The 25,571-nt window shown below is 32.9% G+C and overlaps 1 protein-coding gene across 8 annotated transcripts; it reads right to left on the minus strand.

Annotated features, from left to right (window-relative positions):
* Positions 1-6,804: 6,804 nt before the first annotated feature.
* LOC6555832 (paired box protein Pax-6) lies at positions 6,805-25,279 on the minus strand. 8 transcript variants are annotated; one of them, XR_003408189.1, is made up of 10 exons: positions 24,426-25,279; positions 21,699-21,879; positions 16,928-17,165; positions 15,239-15,415; positions 14,330-14,412; positions 9,734-9,988; positions 9,528-9,676; positions 8,078-8,280; positions 7,816-8,021; positions 6,805-7,128 (listed from the first exon to the last, which is right to left on the minus strand). XR_003408189.1 is itself a non-coding variant. In XM_001982662.3 (9 exons), exons 1-9 carry the CDS (start codon positions 24,674-24,676, stop codon positions 7,927-7,929), a joined length of 1,632 nt encoding a protein of 543 aa, XP_001982698.1. In that variant the 5' UTR covers positions 24,677-25,279; the 3' UTR covers positions 7,458-7,926. The 8 variants fall into 8 exon arrangements, 6 of the variants coding, with proteins under 6 accessions (XP_001982698.1, XP_026839047.1, XP_026839045.1 ...); XR_003408190.1 differs by lacking the exon at positions 6,805-7,128 and adding an exon at positions 7,458-7,652; XM_001982662.3 differs by lacking the exon at positions 6,805-7,128 and having other exon boundaries at positions 7,458-8,021.
* Between the last annotated feature and the right edge of the window lie 292 nt (positions 25,280-25,571).

The following is a 25,571-nucleotide window of genomic DNA, read 5'->3' on the forward strand; positions in this document are numbered from 1 at the left end:
TTATTTTTATATCGTTTTTTCCCAAAAAAAATATTCTCGTGTTATTTTTATTTCGAAGCCAACGATATACAACTATCAAATTTTTGTAAATTTCAACGATTTTTGTTGTCACAGAAAATGTATGTCAAAGCAAAAGTTTTTAAAGTATATGTGCTACATTTATTTTTACACAACATTGGGCATCTCTAAAATAAGTTTAGTATATACGGTAAAATAACTCGAAGTAAACACACAAACCGTAAGTTTCTTAAATATCGGGTTTGTTAAATGCTTCCAATTATTTATGCGTTGTGATATTTATACAAAATAATAACACTGATTGATATCTCTTTTGTTTTTATTGTTTACTTATTCCTGGGCACGCAGTATAAGTTGCACAATATTAAAATTAAGGATATTTAAATTGAAGAATTTTTGTGGGTACCGGGGGTTTTCCGGTTTTAAAGGCAAAAAATGTCTTTTTAATTTTGAAAATCGCCAGTTTTTTTTGTATTCTTTTTGCACCTTATATATGGATGTAGGTCATTACAAAAATTAATATTTTTCAAAAAGATACACACAAAGGGGCGTGGTAGACGGTTGCTGGCGCCACTTACAAAAATAAGTGTGTTGCGGTGAACATCGTATAGGTTCACAGGGTTATTCAAAGCATTTATTTAAGAGTATGGAAATTAAAAAAAAGGCTGGTTTAACTCTGTTAAATTATGTCTAGTAAATATGTTAAAATTTTCAAGAATAATTGCTTGTGTGGTTTTGACGCTTGGATGTTTACAAACTTTACAAAAGTGCTTCGTACACCCACTCTGCTGTGGCTATCGCTGCTGCTTTGTTACCTGTACTCCGGATTAAGTTATGAATTTTTCAAATGGTCACGTCGCAGCACCCACATATAGTATGACAAGTGGTCTGTACTCAAACTCATCGTCAGGTTTCGATATCAAAACCTTTCTTACAAACATTTTCACATTATATTGAAAACGTAATTAAAATATATTTTTACCATTGATATCAATATGTACATACATGAAGTGAGTTGAAATCTGTCTTATTGTATTTATATTCTGTGAACACTGCCCCGAATATATTTCTATTTCTAGTACAACTAAGGCTGGAATCAATATTGGATTTAAATTTTACAGATATAATTTTTGCCCATTTATTAATACTGATCGACAAGAAAAGAATTATGTAACGAGAACTAATTAATTTTGTGCTTAATGGCAGTCCAACAAAATTTGGAAGTCAATTAGATAAAAAATGCGACTTTACCATCTCGTAACTATAAACGTATCCAAATATAATTCAAACATTTTACGGTAATCTATATAAAATAAATTAAAATCAATATCAATATAAAAAAAAATACCGTTAGCATATAAATGATACAAATTGATTTGCAATTAACTTTATTTTCGTAATACTATTCGTTTGTTATCCAAAATTTCTAATGTTGTATGTTGTAATATTGGGTATAATTTTTTATCTAATGTCTTATGTTACAAAAAACGTTTTATTTATTTTACTTATGTTTAAAGTTATAAAAAAAAACTTTAAAATTTCGATGGGCTTTTCAACATAACCATGTATCATCTGTTTTTTAATCATTTAAAAAAGTCGATTAAAAGTTAAAAATTTATTTTTTATATTCACCATTTTATCTGGTCAATTTATTGCTACTATGCAAATTTACTTATAATAATAAGAAAATATAATTGTAGTACGTAATGTATTAGAATATATTTTTCATGTAATTGTGTATGTATGTAAAAATGAATAATTGATAGTGTATGGATTGTAAATATTTATTAAATTGCGCAGATCAAATGATGTCGATGATTCGGAGCTTTAATGAAAAAGCATTAATTTGTACCAAAATAATTTGCTATAAAACGCAAATTCCAAATACAAATTAAATATTCTGATATGCACTAAACAAAATTCCCACCAAATCAATATCCCAATTAAATAAAAAAACGGAACTTCGGAAAGAGGATTACATAAACATTAACATTACATAAACAGAATCACTACCAATGATTTTATATTACAGCCTAACCTAGAGGTTCTTCCCGAGATTTTACAAAATTTTACATCAACTTCACCTAGATCAGATACTGAGATTTGTACTCGTTACTTCTTTTGTGTTGAAAACAATGAAAGTAACTTAGAAATAACAGAAGTTTGGCAGATTGAACTTTTAAGAAAAAGCTTACATCAGGTACTTGAAAAATATATAGAAATCCATCATAAAACTAGCAACTATTCGGGCTAGTCAACGGTTTAAAATTTTAAATTTGATGATTTTTAAACATGGTAATATTTTAAAATCATGAAATAAATTGGAAAATGCTTAAGATGGAATATTTGTATACCCAATGGACTTACCTTGCATACCTTGTATACACAGGAAAGGAATCGTTTTCGACATTAGTATAATTCTGAATCGATTTAGACATTTCTGTCTTTTCGTCCATCTGCATCACGGACAATTTCAATGACAATTACCTCAGCACAAGTTTGTTTCAGAAAATTGCCAAACTTTTTACCACGCCCATCTTAACGCTAAAAAAACACCAACAACCTTTTTAAAACTTTTTTTAATTCATTGTTTATTATTTATCCTCTCATGTTTTACCTATATATCAAAAACGTTTACACCTAGCCCACAAGCCATGCAAAACGGTCATACTCATATTTTAAAAAAGTTTTTGATATTTTTTGATTTTATTATTTGATCTCCACATTCTTGCAGGGGCTTTAATAAGAATATACATGAAATACACAAAGAAATCCGAGTCCACTATAATGTATATGTATCTCCAACAAGTATATATAAGAATGTCAGGCTAACTATGGAAACGAAACGTTAACCAGTCTTACAGCACGTACTATCTAAGTAACATTTATAATAATAATTATGGTATTTTAATCTGTGTGTGTATACGTGTCTGTAATATATTTGAATAAATATACAACTGTAAACTGTGGTAAACTGTCTTTTAAGAATCCAGGACGATTGATTGTTTAGAAATGTAAAACACGGATTTGATTAATTATACACTAATTTGAGCTAATACACCTTTTTAATAGCTGTTTTTAAGAACATTGACGATTTATAATGTATCGATTTTCGAATGTATTTTATGTTAGTTGGTTACAGCGTTAATTGGCATAGATGCGCATATGCGTACGTTACAAAAGGGAATAAACATATAGGCTATATTGCTGAGCGGACAGCAGAACGCTAAACTAAAAGTGCAAGCGCGAGTACAAGGGCGAGAAGCGAGCCTAGATGCTTCTGCAGCTTTTTTGCATTAATTTATTGTTGAACAGCTGAGGTGCCATAGAGCATAATAGTGACTCAAAAGGTATACATATAAAATGAAACTTAACGCAGTTTTTTAAACGCTGGTCAAAATATTTCCTTTGAATACTTTGTGATATTTAGTCATGAAACTTTAAAAACCAATGATAACTTAGGATGCTTATAATTTTCAGTGGTCGGTAGAGTAAGTAGTTTAGGACGAGGGTGGGAGCAATAAAGTTTTCGTCGCGTTCTCTTTCGAGTTGAATATATATACATCTAATAATATACATATACACATACATATATACATAATATACATATATGAAAAAAACTACTACATTTACTAGGAAAAAAATCTCTACCATGGTTTATATCGACAGAAATGTGCAAGATAAATAACAAAAATCAACTAATTTTCCAAAACTTTGGGCGTGACAGTTGTTGTGGATTTGTAGCCGCAGCTAACTGTTTTGGTGTATCAATAAAGCAATAAAGTTTTCGTCGCGTTTTCTTTCGAGTTGAATATATATACATCTAATAATATACATATACACATACATATATACATAATATACATATATGAAAAAACTACTACATTTACTAGGAAAAAAATCTCTGCCATGGCTTATATCGACAGAAATGTGCAAGATAAATAACAAAAATCAACTAATTTTCCAAAACTTTGGGCGTGACAGTTGTTGTGGATTTGTAGCTAACTGTTTTGGTGTATCATTTATTACGATTAGAAAACTAGAGCAGATTTTAATTCTTCTTTGACTACACGCTCTCCCGTACATTAAAAACCAGAGAGAACTCTATATTCGAGTTCTATTAGATTACATGTTAGATTAGATTACATGACTATTAGATACATGTTATTTAGATAGATGGAGTTTAAACGATAAAAATAGGAAAACAAAATTACAATGAAAAAGTATTAAAAAATGGTTAAAAAGTATGAGTGACATTTTGGGCGGTTTGTAGGCGTTTAAAGTTGCGTGGCCAAAGTTTTTTTTTGGTATACCTATAGAAATTGGCGAGACGGACAATAGAAGAAAAATAATTCGAAACATTTTTCAAAAGAATGGTCGTGGCAGTTTTGGGTGATTTGTGCGTGGGGCGTGGCCGTTTTTGGACGTACATACATATGTAAACAAACTTGCGCTGCGCTTACGTCTCTAAAATCTGCATGCGTTTCTGAACTTTCTAGCTTTTATAGTTTTTGAGATCACGACGTTCATATGGACGGACAGGCGGACATGGCCAAATCGACTCGGCTTTTAAAAATATATATATTTTATAGAATGGAAACACTTCCTGTTACGTTTTTAACGAATCTACTACACATTTTTTATCTACGAGTAACGGGTATAATAAAAATGAATGAAAGTGCATAGTTGCCAATCAGGGAAACAGTCGGGCTTTCCTAATTGCATATATCTTCCTCTTACTTCCTTTGGCAGAAGTCTAGGAAATATATAATCGTCTAGGAACTAGATGGCTCTATATGGTAGGCACCATGAATATCACTCCAGATGCACGCGGTCAACGCACAGTTATAAAAATAGTCCGCCTTTTTAATACTTGATATGTCATTTTTTTGAATAACTGGTACTCGGAGCCGTAAAACGATCTGGCTCGTCGACTTGCTGGGACGTTGTTTCAGGGCGAAACAGAGATACACATTATGTTAAAAAGACAATTTCAATAATAATAAACTTTTTATGGTGGCTGGTCGTTTTTTTTATATTTAATTCACATGCATATTATTTTCAAAATTTATAAATGTCATAGCATTCAACAGACAAAGTCGACCATTGCATAGTGGAAATACTCCATTATAATTAAAATGTATACATGAGCTCCAGCAATTAAATGATACTGTCAAACGATCATTACCAGCATAGGGTATTTCTTTCTCTTAGCAGAAATGCGCTAGCTTGTGTTCAAAATAGCTTAGTGTGGCTCACAGCCCTGTTTAGATATCAAAAAAATAAATCAAAATTAATATTTTCCTTACGCCCTTATGTCCTTCCCTTATTAGAGGCTCCCTTGAGCAATTATTTTATTTTTACTTATTTTATTTTATTTCAAGACTAAGTTGGGTTTGAATAATAAATAACTCTCAATGGTAGAGTACTCAGGAATGTCGTGGAATATTTTGTAACATGTGGAATATAGTTATCAACCCGATAAAGTATATTTAAATACTCTTATTCAAGATTTCTAGCCATTGCCTGTGATATAGCCATGTAAAAACATTTAGATCTTGGGGCTATTAGAGCCTCGACATACATGCTCTACGCAGTGCACGCCTACTTAAAACTGTAGCTTCTTTCACTTACCACCAACTGTCTACATGCCCAAAGATATTCCAAAATTGTGACTGGTTGTTTGTTCATATCCACGAACAAGAATTGTTCAAAATCGAACCATTTATTAAAATGTTATCAGCAATAAATGTGACCGCCGATAGGTAGAGCTCTGAAAATTGAGGCACTCTCCTATTATACTTGCTTGTTATATTTTTGAATCTGGGGATTTATAGATTCTTAACGAAAACTCCTAACGGTTCCAATTTGTATTGATATACGTTGGACTCTCTATTAAATTCGCATTGAAAAATGTAAGAGTGTAAAAAAATATTTTTACATTTTTGTACGATTTTATTAAGTTCCTTTTAAGAACAACCGATACGCCTGTATATTCTGAAATATTACATTAATTTATTCTATTTATAAATTTGAACCATACATTATAAATATACGACTTTTTATTATTAAATTTATAAACCTGAAGGCTTGTTGGGGTGGTGCTTATCTGGATGAGATGTTGGCTCATTTCCTTCATTGGAGTCAAGTTCGTTGCAATTCATTTCAATCTTACGTTGTTATAAGTTTTTGTTTAAAAACTAGCTATTTCTTTTACAAATGGTGTACATATGGAGTAAAATTAACATATATTTAAAAAAATCATGTACACAACATTTATTAAAAATTAAATATTATTTTATAATATAGAATTATTAAAAGATATAGACCAGTATACGCACAGTAATATTTATTTATTAACTTAAAATTAATTGAGTCTATATGAGGTTTACTGTTTTTTAAAGCAAATTATTCAATGGTTTTACTTAATTGCATCCGATCATATTAGAAACACTTTATAGTACCTATATATATCTTATAATAGCTATGTACAATGTGGATAAATATTTTATGTTCATGTATTAACATTCCTCAATATAACTTAGATACATTTAGTTGCAGGATTAAAATTTCGTCCAAATGCTTATAAGGCGACAAAGAAAATAGTTTCCCTCTTAAAGTATACATTAAAGCCTTTAATTGGAATCATTCAATATTTTTCGCAAAACTTAAAAATGTATAATTTTTATTAAAAATGTGGAATGGTTACAATGGGAAACGAAACAATTCCGTGATCAGCTATGGCGATGTTGATAAATAATTATTTTCATATTCATTTATGAATGATTTACATTTTATAAAAGATTATAAGAAATTTGTTTAAAATTACGTTAAGTAGAAGAAACTAAGAGCACCGACAATGATAAAAGTACGTTTGTTTTTGTTTTGCTTAGTATTACTAGTCGACAACCAAAAAATTGTTAAATTTAGAAAACTAAGAAGGTATTGGAAGTTAAATAGGAAGTTACGAATTTGATGTGAACGCTCCTAAATGTATCTGATGTATAACGCTTTGCATAACGGCAATATTTTAGCCGTGGAATGCGGGTCTGCAAGAAAAAGCGCAAAGGTCATCAAATCACTATGGCTGAGTTAATGTGTGGGACAAGTCTGTAATAAAGGTGTTTTAACATAAATATATTACGGATATACAATTTTGGTTAAAAAAGGTTAAAAATAAAAAAAATAGTTTTAACATGAAAATAATTGCACTGGGTCTATATCTATGTATATTTTGTTAAGAAATAAATACCAAATATTCGAGCATTTAAGGTTAGTTACATCTTAAAAGTTCAACCCTTTTTTTTTAATGGTTGATAAAAAAATATATTATCTGTTAAATATACTATAACTTATTAAAACAAACTCTTAGCATGTTAGGAATGTCGGAACTTCAAAAGGATGTAAAACAAGCGGAAATATTGTTAAAAATATTACATTTTTGTTTAATTAATAACAACATCTTTATTTAATCATTCGGTTTATTTTAGACTTATGAGACATATTGTGTACCTTTTTAAAACACATTCAGAATGCAGTATACACGTTTCAGGTTGAAAGGGAAACCCCTTTCTAAATTACTTGAAAGTCCTGATGATAGTTCATGCTAGGACTGCCAAAGAGATCCGGCTTTCCTGAAATACGTGGTGTTAAGGAAACTATAAGACCTTGACCTATTACAACATCTACATCCTTCCCCGCCCCGACGGTCATATTTAAATATCTGGATGAACAGCACATTGTCTGTCTCTTTAAACTAGGTGGGTTTTTGTTACTTTTTGTAGTGTGTATACTAACAATTGAATGCGCATTTCGGTGTTTATGTCTTTCCTCGCCTGCTTGTGCGGCAATGATTGCCGCGGCAGTCGCCTTTGATAAAAGATCTAATGGTGAGTCAAAGATTGACGATCACTGAAGACGTGGCCAGTAATTGCTTCCCGTTAAGTCAGACACGTTTTGCGTTGAAATCTGGACAGGCACCGAAACGCCTGCAGAAATTACACCTTAAAAAATGAATGGTTGTTAACAGACACCTGTAACAATAGGTTCACAACATTACCTGTATTTGATGACGGCATTGCAGAACTATTGGTATAAACGCCATGTTGAGGTGGCTGTTGGTGCGCAGCTGCGGGATTGCAAGCTGTATTCCGGTGGTGGGCTGGCACATAGGGAGATCCTAGTGATAACGGATCGTGAAACATGTAAGGATAGGCATCGCGTTGTTGTAAGCATGACGGTGTCATTGATCCTAATGATGAGCTGTCAAATAATCAGCAATGTAAAAAGTTTTAGATTAAATGATTACCTGAGTGAAGTTCTTAAAATATTTTGTACGCTGAAATTCTAAATTTATATTAAATCAAATATTTGTATAACAAAAATGAATTCAATAATGCTGATACATTGAACTCTATTTCAGATTTTTAAGCTAGAATCTGGCATTTCTTATGTTATTTGGAACATATCAATTAATGGTGATAAGTCCCAACATTGTAAGTTTTCCCTGAGGCACAAAACCGTCCCTAAGTTTAATCTGCAGGACACGCTTATCCTTTAATCTCCCCAGGCGCAGTAGCTGGGATTGACCCTGGACAAACGGCTCACATGGAGGCAGCACACCAATAAAATTGCACCAACTTGCCGCGGGAACTCTGGAAGCTGAACTGGACTCTAAAATTATGAGAGTCCAAAGGGTCCAAAACCGAGCGTTGCGCACAATCACAAACGCGCCCTGGTATGCGGGAAATTTTAACATCATTAACGACCTCAACATCCCCTCAGTTAGGGAGCATTAGCTAACCTGACGACCAGGCGTAGACCGAAGAGGTGTCATCCAGGATACCTTTGGACAAGGGGAAGGCAAAGAACGCCAAAAAATATTGTCTAAATCCAATGTCAATCAAATTGTAATTTCATTATTGCTGTTATGTTTCCGTGTAATGTTTGTTGCAATTGTTAGTTTCTACGTTTTAAAACCATTCAATTGGTTGCGTGACGCAAATAAAAATATATTTTATTAGCTCAAAAAAAATCGTTTATTATGGCTACAATAAGGCTACAATGGCTATTAATTCGGACTTTGGAAACAATGGAATCGTTAGGCATGGAGGCGAGCAAAAAAAAAAAACAGTGCTGCCTAGCCAATTTTATACCCTTGCAGAGGGAATTTTGAGACACTTGTGACCATATAAAGCATATAAATATTTTTTGTCCGAGTTGATATAGCCACGGACTTGGCTGTTTTTACGCAAACTTGTTTTAGAAATATATACATACATAAGTCGAAATAGGCTGGTTGGGATAACTATATCATATAGCTGTCATGGGAAAAATAGAAAATAAGTAGAAAAGTACCTTCGTTGTTTTTAACTATAAAGCTCGGCATAGATTAGATATTTTTTAAATATATAAGCTCCGGCATGCCAAAACCAGCTTCCATTCTTGTTGTTTTTAAATTAAATTTAAGAAGAATAATTTGGGCACTAACTTAAAAATAAAAAACATACTTGTAATTCTCAGCCATCGTTGCAATCGGTTGTGGGATAGATGAGTACATGGTGTTGAATCCAGAATTTAAGGGTAGCCGCGGTGTCGCTGGCTGAAGTGGTGGGCTTTCAGAGCTGGTGTGTGTAGCATTAGCTTCACCACCAAGAACCTATTTAAAAAAATGTAAGAAAATGTAAAAATATTACGATCAACGAAAATATCTTACAGTTGGTCCATTCGAAGCGTCGGGTAGGCTATTACTAATTAATGCAGATGATGCTCGTTCTGCAACGATAATGGCTGAGTTAGCAATCCCTGGATTCGAGTTATTTGACGTTGCGACGGAGGAAGATGCTGTTGTCCCTGAAGGATTATTTGACGTGCTGGGTCGACCACTGCCATCCACGGTATCGGCCGATCGTCTCTGAGTTCGCATTTTTTCTTCTCGACGCCATTTAGCTCGTCGGTTTGAAAACCAAACCTATTAAAAATACTCCTCGATGAAGTTCATTTATTTATTTTTCTTATAAAAACAATATATTTGAATAATATAATAATATATTTTACATTTTCTTCAAAAAATAACTATATAAACTAAAAGGAGAAAACAATGAAGCTAAATAATTTATATAGCTACATATTATTAGCTACTAGCCCACCATAGAAATCTGCCGACCCGACTTCTGTTTTTTTCGTTTTAGCGTTTATGAACAGCTTATGTCATTGCCATTTTTTTTTTTTAATTTGTATACCGCTTTCTTGTAGAGTAAAATTATATACTAAATTCGTTGAAAGTAATATAACAGGTAGAAGGAAGCGTTTCCGACACTATAAACTCGATTTCGCCACGTCCGTCCGCTTGTCCGTATGAACGTCTCGATCTCAGGAACTGTAAAAGTTAGAAAGTTGAGATTAAGCATGCAGATTCCTGAGTCATAGACGCAGCGCAAGTTTTTTTTTCAAATGTTGCCACGCTCTAGCGCACACAAACCGCACAAAAATTGCCACGCCCACTTTTTAAAAATGTTTTGAAATATTTCGATATATTATTGGGGTTGCCATTTTCCATCGGTATACTAGAAATATTTGGACCACGCGCCTTTTGTAAAACTTTTAAATTTTATTTTATTTTTACCGATGTTCCAGAAAATTTCGCAATTTCTCGTTCGCACTTTCACTGAGTAACAGGTGTGTACATTTGGAGAAATCATCTTTTTAACATGGCCTACTTTATGTTTCTAACCGTTTGTTTCGTGCTCAAAATGCAAAAACAAAAAATGTTTTGTACCCAAATTTTTGGTTTGAGTTTTAAATAAATAGCAATTATATATAATTGTTTTTTTTTTAATAAATGAAATTTATGTATCAATTATTTTGTTGTATTATTTACAGTTATACGTGGCGAAACACGTACGGGGATGCTAGTTATATTAAGTTAGTTACATTAGTTAGATTCTGAACTATGATGTAAGCTATGGAGGGTATGATGATGTAGAACGTGTTTTGTTATAAATTAACAACAACCGAGAAGACAAATACTATTTTAGCTTACCAAGGCTTTGAAAACATCCAACAGTTCAGACGGAATAGCGGGATAGGTGCAACAGAAAAAATTATAATTTAAACTTCCCAGTTAATGTATGGTTGTACTCTTGTAAAGTCTGATGTGCAAAAATAATAATTTCAGTTCCGCTGAATTAATGAAATATTTGATGTAGAGCTCTGTATTTTATGGACTTAAAAGAATTTAGAGGAAAGTAGAAGGTGGTTACTCTTATGTTAAAGAAAGCAAATTGAGTGTTTAAAATTTTTCAGTATACGGTTTGTTTGCAGTTTACTGAAAACATAAGAAATAAATTTCATTATTGGGATAATGCATTTTTCGAACTGTGAGAATTAATTTGTATTATTATTGAAGTGGAACAGGATAGAGCATAAAAAAATTGTTTTCTTTGAGAAGAAAACATTTGCAGTCTAATGAACCTATTTCTTTTGTCACGCAGTTTAGTTTAGGGGCAAATAAACCCTTTGTATGCGGTTTTACTTCTAACATAACACAAGCGAAATAAAGTGAGCCGAAACATTGGAGATGACAAAGGGGTAAAAACGGATTACAATATTTTTTTGCTTTAATATATTTTCACTATGACATTTACTACCCAGCGTTATTGTTGCAGCTCCCACTCCGACTTCCGCCTAAGCCCTTCAATTTGGTATATTCCACTTCGCCCCCGTTATTACCACTCAATGCGAAAAATCACAAGAAGTTTCAAGTATTTTTACAGTCAAATTGTTTTTATTCACTTAAACAAATAATCAACAGCGGAACGATGAATATTTCATCTCACTTTGACGACAAAACAACACAGTAGACGTAGGGGTGAAAAGCCTGTTTGAGGGATGACTTTTAAACCGCCCGTTCCGCTGCTTATTCTTGACGCCGCCTCGAGTTAAAATGATTTACTATTACGTTACAAGATACAGTAATAAAAAAAACGGACCGAGGTAAATCATTTAAGATTATTTGCGACTTTGGCACTCTTATGCATGTGTTGCAAAAATTTTGATAAATGTTTTATTTATGGGTATTAAAGCCTATTGTTGCTTTATTTGTATACCACCATTTAAACTATGTATGTAAATATATATATATATTTGATCAGGATCAGTAGTATCAGGATCAGGAATATATATACTTTACATGGTCAGAAACGCTTCCTTTGCATACTGCAACATTTTTTTAACGAATAAAGTACGAGTTACCCTTTTACTCTACCAGTAGCGGGTATAACTAAAAATTAAGCATTCTTCTACAAGCCGGAGCTTATATACCCTTGCGGATTTTTTCGGTATTATCTTCAAATAATTTTATTAATGTGTCTGAGGCAGCTATATTTTCTTTATCTTTATAAAATCCAAATTATATATTGTTAAAAAACTGGAGTATACCGAATTATGATAAAAAACAAGGAAGGTAAATCATTTAAGATTATTTGCGACGTTGGCACTCTTATGCATGTGTTGCAAAAATTTTGATAAATGTTTTATTTATGGGTATTAAAGCCTATTGTTGCTTTATTTGTATACCACCATTTAAACTATGTATGTAAATATATATATATATTTGATCAGGATCAGTAGTATCAGGATCAGGAATATATATACTTTACATGGTCAGAAACGCTTCCTTTGCATACTGCAACATTTTTTTAACGAATAAAGTACGAGTTACCCTTTTACTCTACCAGTAGCGGGTATAACTAAAAATTAAGCATTCTTCTACAAGCCGGAGCTTATATACCCTTGCGGATTTTTTCGGTATTATCTTCAAATAATTTTATTAATGTGTCTGAGGCAGCTATATTTTCTTTATCTTTATAAAATCCAAATTATATATTGTTAAAAAACTGGAGTATACCGAATTATGATAAAAAACAAGGAAGGTACTGTTCTTTTCATTAACCTGTAAAACCTTTTGTTATTTGAATATGTTTGTGGGTGTTAAACTGGGTGTAGTAATACTTAAACTTTCAGAAACTTTTTGCTCCATTCTAGTTATTACACCCACAAAAATTGAGGGTGAAGAAGAAGACATCGGTTGCGCTCAGCGTACTCAATGGCCTCAAACATTCTCACGAGAGGAACCTTGATTTCGAGACGAAAACGATCTCAATGGAGATATTTTCAGATGAGAAAAATCTTCTCTCGGAGCTATCGATTTTAGCTTCGAATCCTTAACAATTAAATATTACCTTGCGAAAAGTCGTATAAATCGGCTAACTAAAGTGCTTCTCCACTTGTAAGTAACTATATTTGTGTCATCGGTTGCGGGAATGTGTCATGCGTATGTAAGTAATTATATGTGCTTACTTACTTACAAGTTTAATAATAAATAATAATTATTTTTGTGTCGAATATTTAAACAATATAACTTATAAAAAGCATTGCCTTAATTTATGTGTGAATTTTATGTTATTTTGATTTAATATTCGACATATTCATATGTACGTATAGGTAAAGATTATTTACAACAAAATCTTATGAAAAATATTTTTAATTCCCGGAGGTTTCAAAAAGAAAAATCTCCATCAGAAGTTTAACAAACCTCGCCAGAAACTTGAGCACTTGGATATTTCTTAAAACATAAAACAGTTAAAAACAAAAATGCGTTTTTTTTTAATAGTATTTAATATTGCTTTAATTATTGATTAAAATGAAATTGTAAAATATAAAAAGAATGTAATATTTATGATAATTAAATGAATTTTTAAATAATTTTCATTTTGGATTGACAATTGGTTCGAAATCGGTTCTTTTTGATATCGAGATTGGTTCTCTCAATATCGAGGAGTAATTTTTTCAATTGGCGATTGTTATTGGAAACCTGAGAATGCTTTCATCTCGTTCTAAGTATACGTTGAGCATCTTGGCTAGATTTTTAAATCAAAAATTCTCAAATGGAGAACGGGTTTTTCTCTGTTTTTTTTTATTAAGTTTACAGAGATCTTGACGCTTCAAATGACCACAAAATTAATCGAAGATTAATTTTATTTTTAAATTAACTGGGCTTTAATGGTAGGAGAAGTTTCTAATAAAATACACTTGACGCTTTAATTGACCACCAAATTATTCGAAGCTCTGCTTAAATGCAAGGAGAAATTCCAAACAAAATACACTTCTGGATAATTTCTTAAATAATTTTTTTTTATGGAACAAAAATGTTATATGTGTGAACATATTAAAATAATTGAGAAAAAAAAAATGTAGTTATGCAAAATAGGACTACAAACAGAATATAATTAAACAAAACTGAAAGACAAACCTGAATACGTGCCTCTGGCAAACCAATTTTATCTGCAAGCCTTTCTCGCGCAAAAACATCCGGATAATGTGTTCGTTCAAATTCTGCAATGCACGTCGATAAAAATTCAAATGTATAAGTTCGATTATAAATTAATGATTAATACCAAAATGGACCTAATACTATTAATATATTAACAAATATATATGAAATAATATATTTTAACAAATATTAATCTCGCTGAAAGTTCTTTGTCAGGTCTTAGTTTTAAACAAAGCAAACATGCGAGAAATTTATATGTACAATTAATTTTGCCCAATGTATATATACTTAAAATAGTTCTCTATAAGCAAGAGGTATTTTGAGGTCTCTTTTTCTTTACGGATGGACGTAACAAAAAAATTTGGTGTAGTTTTTAGTTGTACCTAACTTTGATGTGCAATTGACTGACCCTACTATTAAGAGTATACATACATTTATTATCAGCATCAAGTACCTTTTAAATCGCTTATTATAGCTTTGATGGTAGTAAGAAAAGCAAAATATGCCGTTTCCCAAGGCGCGCCACTAAACAAAACGACATTTTCGTATCTCATAATTATATTATCCAATCATTTAATGTAGTAAGATAAGTCTCGTGACAATTAAATTAGAATTACGTTATAGTTTTAGAAGTGATTCTCTAATCTTAGTAGTTCCATATTAAAGACGAGCCTGGTATATCCGACCTTAAAACCAACCTTATAATACATGTATGTATAGGTATAAGCAGAATATTTGTTGACTGCTCATGAATGCCCTTAGACACACCCTTGCAACATTTTAAAATAGAAATGGAAACTGTATGGTCTAACATCACAAACGCGTCTCGAGTTTGTCATGTACGTAAGAGTAAAATTTATTTCCCGTTAAAATACAAATAAAGGTTACCTTTTTCGAGACTGTCAATTTGCTCATTAGAAAATGATGTCCGATTGCGCTGTAACTTCCTTTTTAGGCGCAACCGCATTTGAGAGTCTTCGTCCCCGGATGAATTATGTTCAGAGTTGCCATCCGACGTACTATCGTGAGAGTTTGTATGCGAAACTTCTACTGAAAATTGTAATTCTAAAACAAATATTGAAAGTAATACATTAAATTTTCGATCTAAGACGTACTTAAAAAAAAAAGAAGAAACGCCAAAGTTCATTAAGTTTCCGTGATCTGGCCGCGTATACGAACAGACGGACTTGACTATATGACCCAGGCCTGGGACATTAATCAAGAATATATTTAATTGATTCTAATCGTATATATATGTGTATCACATTAAGTAAGAGTGGGCGTTGTGAAAATGTTTTTGGAATATCGGAAGAAATAGGCAAGATAACTTTAAAAAAATTTGTAACATATGTACATAATATATTTATACGAGTAAAGGGTATAAATAAGGATTAGAAAATTAAAAGAATTTTTAAATAGTCGGTTGTAGTCATAATGTCTATGCATTTTCTTTAATTCCACTAACAAATTTAATTTCTTTTCTTAATTGACTTAGTTTTAATCGTCGCAACGGAACGACATTAGATAAAGTAAAATGTTATTAAAGGGTCGGTTGATGGTAACTGGTAATGAAGACATATGTTAGCTCAATTTATTGATTGAAGAAAAAACAAAAACAATTCAACCTACCAGAAGCTGGGATAGAGTAGCTGATTCAATGAAACTTAATGGCAAATAACAAATGACCAACAAATTAACTATTTGTTTACCCTGTTGTTTGATCATCTGTGACAAAATACTTGCAATTGTTTGTTTCCGACTCTAAGGAGGGTTGAATTTTATTTAGCACAAGGCCCTTTCTTGCAATGTACGCATGTTCTTCTCAATGAAAGTGGACAGAAGGAAATTTATATTATGACAATTTTAACCCCAGTTTTTCATTAGTGGAAGATCTTTCTTAATAGATTTACTTAACTTAATTTTTGTTTAGTACGTTAGTGCATAATAATGATTACATTTTACTTGAATATTTTTATTTTTACCCAGACTTCAAGTCCTCTATAGTCATCACAGTAAACAGAGGATCGCATTAATGTAGCGCATTTTTATATTCTCGTAAATATGTATGCATGTTGGATTATTTACATTGATATATGCATGTATGTACATACGATTGTGCGTTGTATGCACAATGCACAATGTACATATGCACCTGATACTTTCTGTCTCTAACTCCACTATCACTAAAATACTTTTATAAATTATGATTATAATGAATTGGACAAACGAGCCAAGAAGTATACAAATAATCTTAGGACACGTTTACTTCTAGAGCAATAATGTTAACTGTAGATAAATATCTCCATACATATGCACATACTATGTAGAAACTCCCCGCCTCGCGATTTGGGCCCGTGGGCACATGTTTTATAAGTAACTAGTTGTGGTGCAGGAGCAACACTTGTGCTGCAAAATAGTGTGAAACGCTTTGATAAGGTATTGAAAATATAAAGTTTAACTTTGTAGCTTACAACAAATTTATAACAATCTAACAACAAATATGGACTCGGAATATGCGTTCATTCTAGCTTTAATCAGTTCAGTATATAATTATTTGTATTCAATATTAGTACTTGCCTCTTTTCTGACCATCATCCCGATTTGCCTGTCCTGATAAATTGGCCGGAGATGTCACAACGGAAGCTGCTGGTGGTAGCGTTAAATGTGGCGTCGTTGTATTGCTTGGATACCATGCCCATCCACCCGTTTGACCATTAAACATGCGAAGCTTTTCATAAACAGATTCGTTTTGTTGCTGAGCTTGCTGCTCCTTTTGTGAAGCTAGGTTACGTAAGACTCGGTTAATAGATGAAACCTGCAATTAATCCCAATTTACTGCGTATAATAAAATACATGGACACAATAGGTACATTTCCAAATGGGAAAACGATGTGTACTGAAACACATGTAAACGGTCTTATTTACTGACGCGAATGCGAATGCAAGACCTGAAAAAATCTTGTGCACATATGTACTGAGTATGATGCCTTGGAGCGGTTTAAATTACTGAAGACCAAACATATTTCCTACTTCTTTCATGCTTTCTAACCAAACTCGTGATGGATGCGTAACTTTTTGAGCCAACCCCCTTGCTTTATTGCTGCTTCTCGATTGGCTAACCAAATATTTCAGCCAATCCGCTTTTGAGAGCGAGAAAGATATGTACACGGAAATCGAAGCCAGATGGCTTAAACCATTCTAGTATACTTATTATGATAGCTCGGTTGTCGATTCTAGATCCCACACGGCACTTCAATCATATAAAAATATATATATTCATATGTAGTTATCCGTTCTCGCAATAAGATATAATAGATTCGTATAAAAATATGTGTACATATATATATATTTATCAACTAATCTGAAAAGTGTGAAACAAGCATAGTTGATCGTGGTATGTTCTTCTGTGCACATAAGCCGTGCGATATCGCGAACTACTTGCATACATAAGTGTATAATAGCTAGAAAGCTAAGATTATGAATGCAGTATCAAGTAAATCTAACGCCTAGACAAATAATAAAACCAAAAAATTCAAAACATTTTTTAAAAGTGTGACTAATAAAAAAATTCAAAATTCAAAACATTTTGTGGGCGTTAGCGTAGGAGTGGTAACAGCAGGAATCAACAACAATCTTGCGCTGCGTCTTTGTCTCTGGAATCTGCATGTGTAATCCCAACTTTCTAGCTTTAATAATTTCTGAGATTTCGACTTTCATGCGGACGGACGGAAAGTCAGACATGGCCAGAACAACATTGTTTTAAAGTGTGGTCGGAAACGCATCCTCCTACCTGTTACAGACTTTTCAAAGAATCTGGTATACCCTTTTACTCTGCGAGTATATTTACATATATATCCGTATATTTATATCAATATATTGTGTTACTTTTCACCGCAGAAAAGGAGACATTTTAAGCCATTTGAAGTTCATTCTATCAATTAGGCTCTCAAACTAGCCAGCTTTTTGCATGCAACTTGTCCAAAAGTCTTCCCTCTATTGCTTGCAAATCTCGTATCTCGCACTCCATTTGGCTCAGTCGAAGAAATTGTCTTAAGCGTTATATTGCTGTGTAATCAATTTTTAATGGTAACATTTTCTAAATTAAAACATTTTTTTATATTGGGTTTACATGTTTTTATAAGCAAAATTTATACATATTTGTGTATACATGAACAACGTCATTAGGAGACATGAAATATGCCACTTTCACAGTCGACGAAAGTGCTGGCACGTGCTTGGGCCTTGAGCCAAATGTTGTTCTTTATTTAACAGAAGGACATTGACGTTGCGATGAAATATAGTCATAATGAATTACTCGCCCATTAAATTTGTGAACAAAACATCAAAGAACATCAAATAAACTGAACCCCTAGATGTTTAATCGGTATACATACATATGTGAGGACGAACTTTTTTAGAAAAAATTAAAGGCTTTTTAAGTTAATAACATTTCAAAACATATAAGAATTCTTTAAAATTAAAATTTGGTTAGAAAATAATATATATAAATTCGTAAGGGGAATGATTTAAGATAATTAATTAAAATCCCTAATACATTTAATTACAAACTTATTGTTCTTTCTCGTCAGTCTTTCATCGTTTGTATACATCCAGACTTAAAAACGCTACGACTCTACAAATCATTAAACCGCAAAACCTAAATCCCCCAGGTAAGGTATATTCGTTATCCTGAAGGATTTGGTGAAAAAGATAAAAGTATGCCTTTGTTTACCTGAAGAATGGAAATGTTTTTATTCGGCTTATCATAAGTAGAGCATACTTTCGAGAAACCTATAAAACGCAGAAAATGACACGAGAGAGTCGAAGATATCCTTTTCATAATCCGTTTTAAATATAATGGAATGATTTTGTACCAAAATTATTTAATCCTCGTGCACCGTTGCTTATCGATTTTGAATCTATTATAGCCATCTTTAACTGGGACTTCGTTCTTGATGCCCTTCCTCAAACGTAATCCTTTCTAACCCTCCGTTCCATAAAAACTGCATGAAATACTTTTTTTTAGAGTGTAGTACAGAATACTTCAGATTGCCGAAACTAGGTTTTGAAACTATTTTCAGAATTGGGCGAAGCAATAGCACTGTAAAAACCTTTCCATTATTTTTTTAATATACAAAGCACTAAATAACGTAAAGTAAAGTGAAGACATTCTTAGATTCAGCTTTCTAAATTTTATGGTTTCCGAAATTTTGACGTTTGTTTTGTATTGACAAAGCAACGTTAAGTTTTTCCACGTTACAAAAGTTGTGATATCTTTGACACTATACCCTTAATTTCCATTCTGTAAAAGGCATTTTAATAATTTAAGTGTAAGTAATTTAATTTAATAATTAAGTATTTGTCACTGTCAATAGCAAAAAAAAAACTCGTGTTGTACCCGTAATATAGTAAAAATGTAACTTTCCTTACAAAAGTATTATTTTTTATAATGACTTAACTTTCAATAGGCATTTAAAGTGAGTCCATCAATGAAATGAACGTCATGTTGTAGCTCTTAATATTCTTGTTTAGATTATTGTAAAAAAGTACACGATATTTTACGAATTAAAATTGTTAAGACTTAACCCCACTTTTCCAAATTCACATCAATATTTTGCTGAAAAGGAGCTATTACCTATGTAATGCTGAATTTTTACAATTTGTATACTTCTTACTCGTAGAGTAAAGAGTATACTAGGTTCGTTGAAAAGTATGTAACAGGCAGAAGGAAGCGTTTCTGACCATATAAAGTATATATATATTCTTGATCCGGATCAATAGCCGAGTCGATCTGGACATGTCTGTTTGTCTGTCCGTCCGTATGAACGTCGAGATATCAGGAACTATAAAAGGTAGAATGTTGAGATTAAGCATGCCAGAGCCATAGACGCAGCGCAAGTTTATTGACATGCTGCAAAGACCACTCTAACGACTACAAACCGCCCAAAACTGTCAAGCCCATACTTGTGAAAACATTTAAACCAATTTTTTTTTATTTAATTTTTTTGTTCCCTTTTTCTTTCAATTTGCCAGAAAAATGTGAAAATTTCCACTAGCTCAGAACGGGTATCTGATAGTCAGGGAACTCGACTTTTCATCTAATATAGTATACCATTTTACTCTACTAGTGACTCTAATTAATCGCTGTGGGCGGCAGTCCACGAGTGATGAAGCGCATTAGGAAAGTGTGCTACTGCGATAAATATATCAACTTAATATAAAATATAAATATCTAAACTTTTGATAAAACAACTGGTGAAGCTCTTATTATACCCGTTACTCGTAGAGTAAAATGATATACTAGACTCGTTGAAAAGTATGTAACCGGTTTCCGTCCATATAAAGTATATATCTTCTTGATCAGGATCAATAGCCGACTCGATCTGGCCATGTCCGTCCGTCTGTATACACGCGTCGATCTCAGGAACTACAAAAGCTAGAATGATTAGGCATGCAGTTTCCAGAGATTAAGCATGCGGCTTATAGAGACATTTTTTTTCATTTTATTATTTTTTCCCCCGATTTTTACCGATATTCCAGAAAATTTTGAAATTTCTCGTTTGCACTTCCACTAGCTGAGTAACGGGTATCTGATAGCCGGGGAACTAGACTATGGCATTCTATCTTGTTTTTCATTTAATTATTTTTTCCCAATTCCTACCGATATTCAACAAAATTTTGAAATTTCACGTTTGCAGTCCACTAGCTGAGTAACGGGAATCTAATAGTCGGGGAACTCGACTATAGCATTCTATCTTGTTTTTAATCTATTTTTTTGATTAGATATTATATTTAAAATAAAAAAAAGAGACTGACCCCGACTATCAGCTAACCGTTACTCAACTAATGGAAGTGTAAACAAGAAATTTCCACATTTTCTGGGATATGGGAATAGGTAATAAAAAGAATATATAATAATAATAAAAAAATATATGTATGTATACTTTTTATGGTCGAAAACGCTTCTTTCTATCTGTTACATCAGCTCAACGTGGCCAAATTATTTTTAGATCGACTGGCCAGACAAATACAAATATGAAAATTAAGTCAAAACATTTTTTAAAAGAAATGACGTTGCAAAAATGTTTTTGGCATTTCGATGAGCAAGAATCCTAATAAAATGAAAAACAACACATTTTTCAAAAGGGTGGTAGTGGCAGTTGCGGGTATTAGAGTGGGCTTCGGTATTAATCGAAATTGCATCTATAGTTAGTGATCCTGATCAAAAATATATACATATATTTTATAGGGTTTTTTTGTGAAATTGAAATTGTTTCTTCTCTTAAGTGGTTTTGCACTTTTATCAATAAGTGCAGAAATATTCTTATGTGTTCCTAGTATAACTTACACTTGGAATGTTATCACTATTGCAAACTTGTTCCGATAGCAGTCGATCTCGTATTTCCCACGCAAATATACTGGGACATTCCCGTTTGTAATCGGCAATTTTTTGTACGACCGGGGTTGTAGCTACGCGTGGCTTTGAACCACCTATCGCTCGAGGTTTTATTGATCCTGTTTCATAATATCTAAAAATAAAAAGAAGCATATTTACATTTTAGATAGGTATATACATTTATAGTATACAAAATACAATCTAATCAATCATTTCAAGATTTCTGTTTTTTACATACTATGTAAAAAACATTTTTACCATGTAAAAATCCTATGATTTTTCAAAAATATATTTTTTTTTTTACATAATTTTGATTCCTGTGTAATATTATCGAATGGTTAAGAAAAGAAGAATTAGGTAGTGCTAGCGGGCTTTAATTCAGATTTTCAAATAAAGAAAAACTTTGATTGTTTTTCACAAATCGATGTAGATGCCTTGATTATATTTTTTGTTTGCATTTTATAAGCCTTGCGTTCAGCTGATCATCGGCTGTAAGCGGTTACACAAAATATATGTTTTAGAAAGCGCTCTACAAAAGTGCTTCTTTGTTGTGTGAAACTCGAGTTTCTAGGAAATTTACAAATCTAAGTTATTTTTATACAGGGTTGGGCTTGTTAGTTCACTCATATTGGTAATTAGGTGTATTAACAACAAGTCCGAATAAAATAGAACTTGTTACACTCACCCGGACTCAGTCTAACTTTAAAGTATTTAATATAGAACTGCTTTTACCTTTTAGCGTTCAAAATATGTAAATGTTTAGGGAAAATATAAGAAGCAGTACGGACAGCTTTAAGGTGCGAGTCAACCCAGAACTGTTCTCGAAAACCCCTGGTAGTCTCATCTTCCGAAAGTGTTGGAAACCACAAATAGATAATTCGTAGTGGTGCAATATAAGCCAAGTCTGCAAATTGTCATGCCCTACCGAATATGCGTTATCAGATACGGTGGTCTCAATACTTAACGCCGTCGAAGAGTTTAGCGGTAAGATAATGCAAACTACCGGCAACATTAATTTTCTGTTGATTAAGCACTGACATATTTATGTATTCTGGCCTATGGACTATGGACTACATGGAATTAGTCAAATACAGCTGCTAAAGGGCAAAACGCCGGTACCGTACCGAAATGCTTTTTTCTAACTGATACATACTTTGTTCTTTTCTGTTAATGGAAACTTAATTAAATATGATTTTTTTGCAATTGCATATACAATTCCAAATAAAAATGGTTAGTTAAAGAAGTATTAATTAGAAGCTAAGGGAAGAAATGCATTTGCTAGTGAACATAACAATGTACTGTACTTACAATGTACCAGCGGTTTTTCTAGAAACCGAGTTCTCTTGCTCGAATAACATAAGCTAAGTAAGTTATAATTTAATGTACGATTTAACGCATATAATAACGCATTACGCATAGTCTTACGAATATTGTCTTGTGGGTACGAAATAAATTCGTAGGAATTCTAATTTTATCTATATGCTAACTGCCGAAACTTTAGTTAAACAATTCATTTATGAATAAAAAATATAAACTGTTTTTCCCTTTGAATTGATATGGTGTCCAAGGAAGCTCTTAAACCCATAACAAATGATTTTCAAAACGTCCCGAATAGCAATACAAGAAAAAATTCTGGAAAAATCCAGGACGCCGATATCATATATCGTTTTCTAAATAACTGTCATATATATTATAAAACATTTTTATTAAAGTACAAAATATATAGAAATGATATTAAAAAAAAAGTAGGGAATAAAAATGAAGATCAGCTTTTTGGTATCTCACTATTTTGTTGAACAACAATTTTGTTAATTACAGCCATGAAAATACTTAGAATATTTCAAATCTTTGTAAAATAGAAAAAAAAATTTTTAATTTTTGCAAGTGACAGTTTTGGGCGGTTTGTGGGCGTGGCAAAAAGGTTTTTTGAACATCGATAGAAATTTACAGGACTAACACCAGAATTACAATTTATCAGAACATTTTTCAAAAGTGTGGGAGTGTACGCTTTGTGAGCGTTGCAGCATGAGTACAAACTTGTGCTGCGTCTATGTTTCTGGAATCTGCATATCTAACCTCAACTTTCTAGCTTTTATAGTTCCTGAGATCTTATACGGTCGGACAGACAGATATGGTCAGATTATCCTGATCACGAACATATACTTTTTATAAGGTCGGAAACGCTCCCTTCTTCTTCTTACATTCTTTTTAACCATTTTGCTCTACGTGTAATGGGTATAAAATAAGTTACAGAGATTTTGGTAGCGATTTTGAAATTATAAATTGTCAAAAAACTGTCCCACTTTTTTAAGTATTCCATAGCTATTTGATATAGTGGTCCGAGCAGATCCATTCTGATTTATCTTGATACCATTTGAAGCATAAACAAGTTTTTTTCGGAAAGTTTCATGTCGATTGCCCTAAAACTTTGAAAACTGTCGCGCATGAACGGCCATACACGGAGGGCCAACATGGCTACATCGATAGGTCTACATATGTTCTTTATATGCTCGAAAATGTCTCCAATACTATAACAACTATAAGATACGAAATAATCAGTCCCTGGCTGTAACGCCGACGATCTATAATAAAGTCCGCACAGCAATATGTTTCTAGGAGGCTACTGCCTTACTTCCTGTTGAGTTAAGAAAATGTCATTATGCATTCAAAATGCCTCACCTGCCCAAAATTTTGCTTACGCAACCGTTGGACACTTGCAGTATTCTTGAAATATCACAAGGACGTGCGCCGGAGTGAGCCAATTCTACAATTTTTTGACGCGTCGAGTCGGGCAGTGGCCGGCCATTAACATATACGCCGCCCAGCTGATTTATGCCGCTATGACCCGCCGTGGAGCACCCAAATAGAGTACTCTGTCCTACCGACGAGTGGGGGTGCCCATGCATTATGTGTTCAGTTGTTAGCATCATAATTAATTAGTTTTAATGTGCCGTTGGAGACTTCGATGGTGGCTGATGTGGTCGAATATGTGCGTATGTTTATTGTTGGTAATGCGCTAGCAGGAGTACTTCATTTTTCATTGTTGTTAGAAGAGGGTGTTTTCGTTGCCAACTTTGTACTTCGTATTAATAATCTTCTTCACCTGGTAATCAATCTCCAGACTATCACTTCAATTGGTCATTGCTTATGAATCAAATTCGGCAGACTGTTAAACATGTATCACTTTTTACTTTCCAAGATCTGAACTTTCACTTTATGAGTTTGATTTTGGGTATGCACGATGGGCACGAAGGGTTTTAACTTGTGTATCATAAATGGCTTTATAAAACAGGGTCCCGATTTTTTCCGCCGAAGGTTCCGGTCCGCAGCCCGGCGGCAGCGCCACGGATGGCGACCTAGTTTATTAATCTGGGAGTAATTTGCATTCGAAATGATCGAATAGTGACGTAGATATCGGTTTAAGCTTGAACAAAAATTTATTTTGCTAACTGGTTTCAGTGACGAGGTGCGCACTTAGCCAAGCGAAACGTTAATGAGCTCTCATGCGAAAAAACACTGGCAAGAGCAACGGCTAACACATCGGCCAGCCATTTTGACGGCGTTGCTCTGGTTGTCTCTTTTCCATTGCAGTCATCGGTAGCTAACAACTGTGCTGTTTTCCGTGCCTTGAAAAGAGATAGCTATAGACACTTGAGGGAGAGAGGCATTACAACGAAATGCATCGTGCGCACATCTGGCGAATAAGAGTTGAGTAGGAGGGAGATGGCTATAGAAGAAAGAAAAGTGTACCCTATCCCCTCGAAAATCTTATTGAAGTTTTGGTTGGTTGTTTAATAAATCGTGGGCAACTTTAACTTTATGGAT

Source organism: Drosophila erecta, unplaced genomic scaffold (assembly GCF_003286155.1).
Source record: "Drosophila erecta strain 14021-0224.00,06,07 unplaced genomic scaffold, DereRS2 tig00000294-arrow-arrow-pilon, whole genome shotgun sequence".
In the NCBI taxonomy this organism is placed as follows: Eukaryota; Metazoa; Arthropoda; class Insecta; order Diptera; family Drosophilidae; genus Drosophila; species Drosophila erecta.

What these genes read in the sequence shown, in the direction of transcription:
- LOC6555832 (XM_001982662.3), bottom strand. Translation starts at nt 24,676, where the DNA reads ATGATGCTAACAACTGAACACATAATGCATGGGCACCCCCACTCGTCG. An exon ending in GGATGATGGTCAGAAAAGAG is followed by an intron (nt 15,416 to 16,927) that starts GCAAGTACTAAT and finishes TATTTGTTTTAG; the next exon opens with AATTACAATTTTCAGTAGAA. An exon ending in TGCCAGAGGCACGTATTCAG is followed by an intron (nt 9,989 to 14,329) that starts GTTTGTCTTTCA and finishes TATTTTTAATAG; the next exon opens with GTTTGGTTTTCAAACCGACG.